The sequence below is a fragment of the Lagopus leucura genome, unplaced genomic scaffold, assembly GCF_019238085.1.
Source record: "Lagopus leucura isolate 7727_CA_CO unplaced genomic scaffold, USGS_WTPT01 Super-Scaffold_100002, whole genome shotgun sequence".
NCBI lineage: Eukaryota > Metazoa > Chordata > Aves > Galliformes > Phasianidae > Lagopus > Lagopus leucura.
Window position 1 is genome coordinate 90,378,768 of NW_024962263.1, and position 4,121 is coordinate 90,382,888.

The window sequence follows — 4,121 nt, forward strand, 5'->3', positions numbered from 1 at the left end:
ATGGTGGGATGCCTGGCAATGGTGGGATGTTCTACCAAGGTGGGATGCCCTGCTGCACTGGGATGCTCAGCTATGGTGGGATGTCTGGCTGTGATGGGATATCTGGCAATGGTGGGATGTTCTACCAAGGTGGGATGTCCTACCACACTGGGATGCTCAGCTACGGTGGGATGTCTGGCCATGATGAGATGTTCTGCACACTGGTATAGCTAACAGTAGTGGGATGTTCTACCACTGTGAGATGTCCTGCCACATTGGGATCTTTTGTTACACTGGGGTATCTCCTGCAGTGGGATGCCTGGCAATAGTGGGATGCTTCCACGCACAGGGAGCAATAAGGGATAGAGGACTAGCCATTGTCCCCAGTGGTTTGGTTCCCCTATGGCCTTTGCAGGGAAAAGCTTGTTCTCTGCTTGAGGAAATAACGCATTTCCTGCCCCTTGTTTTTTATTTGGGAGATTGCATAGGGCCACATCAGGATCTCAGCCCTACTTTTCCATCTACCCTGATCTCCTGCCTCAGTTTCCCCAATCCTGGAGCATCTTTACCAACCTGCCCCATCCCAATTCTGTCCTCACATGTCCTCCTGCTTGCTGGAATTTTAGGGAAGCTCCAGGACCTTGCTCCCAGCATATGCCCAACCTCACGCCTGCCTGGACCATTCCAAATCCTCTTCTCAGCTTGAGAAGGGATTAGCGAGATACCCGACAGTGCTGATGTCTCTATTAGAGGGCAGTACAGGGATCCCAGCTCTGCTGGAGATGCCCCATGCCCTTCAGGCTAATTACACGCTTCATTAAACTGCTACTTGGACATGTGTCCATGCAGATAGGGTCCCCCAGAACACTACAATGTTAAGATTAGTAGCTACGATATCATCCTGCGTTGCCTTCAAAATTTACCTCCAGGTAACCAGGTGGTTTCCAGCCCCTGCCACTCCAAAAACATTTTGGAGAAGTGGTTGGCTGTATGGTTTGCTATGACGATGGCTAATTAACAATCACGCCTCCATCCCGACAATTAGAAATAGGATGGGATTAACACTGCTGGCCCAGGCAAAATCTTTTATTTCAGCCTGGAGGTCAGCTTCACAATAGCATGGGGTAATTCCATGCAGGAGGTCTGGACTGCCCCATGCCCCACCCAAAGGAAGGACCAAGGGGACACCACTTGGCCACCTGGGCCAGCAGCATTTCCCAGCTCTCCAATTCCCTCCTGGAGCCTTTCTTTGCTTTCCTCTTATTGCACTCAGGAAACTCCCAGCCTTTAAAAGCTTCCAGGCAGACCCTCCATCCACTCCCAACCACACTGCCCCTACATTTAAATCCTTTATATCAGTGCTGCTTGCTTTGCATGGGAAGAGAAAAGGGATTTTCGCAGTTGAATCTGGCTCCCAGCATGTTTTAATCACCAGGACCCCGGAGACAATGCAGGGAGGAGTTTGGAGACATACTTCTGCCATGATCTCTGCAAATCCGCTGCAGATGTGGTTTCCAGGAAGCCGCCAGCACGTTGCATTGTGCTGCACACTCTCTCTCCTGGGTCCAAGCCTGGATCCTGGCTGCGTTGGCAACCATCAACGGAGCCACAATAGCCACCAGCATCTCTCCTTTCTGCAGTGCACTGCAATGAGTAGGGTTGGGGAAGTACCTCCTGTTCTTCTTCCTACAAAACAGCCCCAAATATCCACCCATTTGCACTCAGGGTCTACAAAACATGGACAGCAGCCAGCTTCCCTTCCCCAAAATCACACATATGGGTGCAGACACCAATTGAGCACCTCTTTGCAGCCGAGTTCCCGCATCCCGCCCCGATCCGCCCAAGCTGGCTCTCATCCACCCAAAGGAAAGCTGCATAAAGCCACCAGTGTTTTCCAGGGCCTTTCCGTCAAGAAAAAACATTCCCCACCTCTTTTTCACTGAATCAGCCCCGTTTCCCTCATCCCTTATCCCCTTATCCATGCATTCCATTTTTTCTCTGCTCCAGTATCCTGCACCCATCCCCACTGCCATGTAGGAAACGCTGCAGGGGCCGGGCTGGAAATTCTCCGGGAAATGACCCATTTCCTGCAGGACAATGACCCTGTGCAGTGTCCGGCCACCCTTGGCCATACAAAACCCTTTTCCTGTACTGAAGGCTCCGTTTTGTAGCACAGCCATTAATAACGTGATATTATTACTCTACTCCTGCTGTCCTCTCTACAAAACCAGTGGATGGAAATCTCCACTGGTGATGTAGCAGTGAGGAAGACTGCGGTCCGGAAACCCAACCCTCCCGCCGCCGGTTGGGCTTTATATAGTGAGATAATGAGAGAGCAGCACAGCAGGAAAGAAACGCCCTGTGGTCTGGGCTGCAAATTGCCACCTTTGGACAGTTGTATTCTATTAAAAGATGAGCTCAGCCTGTCCCAAGTTTTTTTCTCAGAGAGGAGGTGGTTGTAGGGATTGCAGGGCTGAGTCCCAAGGACACATGGCACTGAGAGAGATGGGAAATTGTTGGGCAGCACCATCCTGGGGACACAATCCCTGGAGGACACATGGAACTCATAATGTCATCATGTACCAATGGGCAGTGCCACTGGGATGACCCATTTTGGGCAGTTGATTCTCTGAAGGACATGCAATACACATGGTGCCATCACACTAGCCAATGTGTCATGGCAGGGCTGTGGGGATATGTTTCCCTTGGGAGTAACGTGGTCATAGTACCCATCCCAGTCCCCCAGGATGCCTCATCCTGTGGACATGTGGCACCCATGGTGCTCTCAGACACCTGCAGGGACATCTTATCTTTGGGACACAGTCCTTGGAGGACACATGGCACTCATAATGCCATCATGTACCAATGATGGTTGGTACACAACGATACCTCATGCTGGGGACAGAGATCTGTGAAGGACATGCCCATCCCACCAGCAGTGACGTGTCACCTTCAAGGGACACGTGGCCGTAATAACCATCACAGCCCAATGGAATGTCCCATCTTGGGGACAAGGCTCCATACTCTCCACACATTCCCACCTCCTGCACTCTCTCCCTGGCTCTGTGGTGTCAGGGTGACACAGGACAATCCTGTGCCCCTCTGTCTCTGCAGTTGACATTCGGGAGATCAAGGAGATCCGCCTGGGGAAGAACTCACGGGACTTTGAGCGTTACCCCGAGGATGCTCGCAAGCTCGACTGCACCATGTGCTTCATCATCCTCTATGGGATGGACTTCAGGCTGCGGACACTCAGCGTGGCTGGTGCGTGGGCTCCCACCTCACCCCTTCCATCCATCCTTAGCTTCTCATCTCCCTTATTCTTCACCAACCTCCTTTTCCTCCTATAGCTTTCTGTGAGGAAGACATCAACCTGTGGATCACGGGTCTCAACTGGTTGGTGGCAGACACCCAGAAAGCCCAGACCCCGCTACAGATTGAGAGGTGAGGAGGGATGGTCAATCCCATTTCATGGTCCTCATTTGTGGTCTGAAAGGATGAACCGTGAGTTTGGTCCCCAAGACTGAGCGCTGTCTGTTTGTCCATCCCTCCCTCCCAGGTGGCTGCGGAAACAGTTTGATGGGATGGACAGGTCGCGGGAAGGCAGGTGAGAACCAGAATGGCTCTACAGGGAAAAGGGGCCAGTGGTTTGAGCATGCAACAGCCAAAACCCACCCCTCTCCCAAGGTGTTTTCCAGAGGGGAAATAGCTGAAATCCTTTGCCCAACTCTGCAAATCAACCGACTTTGGTGGCCGTGAACTGGGTCATACCCACCATAGATCTGGAGGCTGAGAGCAAGGGTGTGGGACAAGCAGTAATGGTTTATTTGGGGTCTTCAGAGGTACCTAAAACCAGAGACTGGATCACAGTCACTGTAGGACTGTGGGAACTTGAATATCCCCATGCCCACTGCAGCACTGGGAGAGGATGAGCCATTAGTGCAACCCATTGGCATCTCCTCGATATTATAAAAAATAAAATCCAAACAAAGGAATTTGGACTTAAATGTGATTGGCATGAGGGTGGGATGGGGGTGAGAAGAGGATGGGGATGGGGATGGGGATGGGGATGGGGATGGGGATGGGGATGGGGGTGGGATGGGGATGGGGATGGGGATGGGGATGGGGATGGGGATGGGGAT

General features: G+C 52.0%; 1 protein-coding gene across 2 annotated transcripts in view; it reads left to right on the forward strand.

Moving 5' to 3' along the window:
* LOC122178905 (1-phosphatidylinositol 4,5-bisphosphate phosphodiesterase gamma-1-like) overlaps positions 1-4,121 on the forward strand; it is a 16,804-nt gene that overhangs the window by 1,060 nt on the left and 11,623 nt on the right. For both annotated transcript variants that reach the window (XM_042869456.1, XM_042869457.1), the window contains 3 exons: positions 3,094-3,243; positions 3,330-3,423; positions 3,539-3,586. In XM_042869456.1, coding sequence (XP_042725390.1) covers positions 3,094-3,243; positions 3,330-3,423; positions 3,539-3,586 — 292 coding nt within the window. The remainder of the gene's footprint in view (positions 1-3,093; positions 3,244-3,329; positions 3,424-3,538; positions 3,587-4,121) is intronic.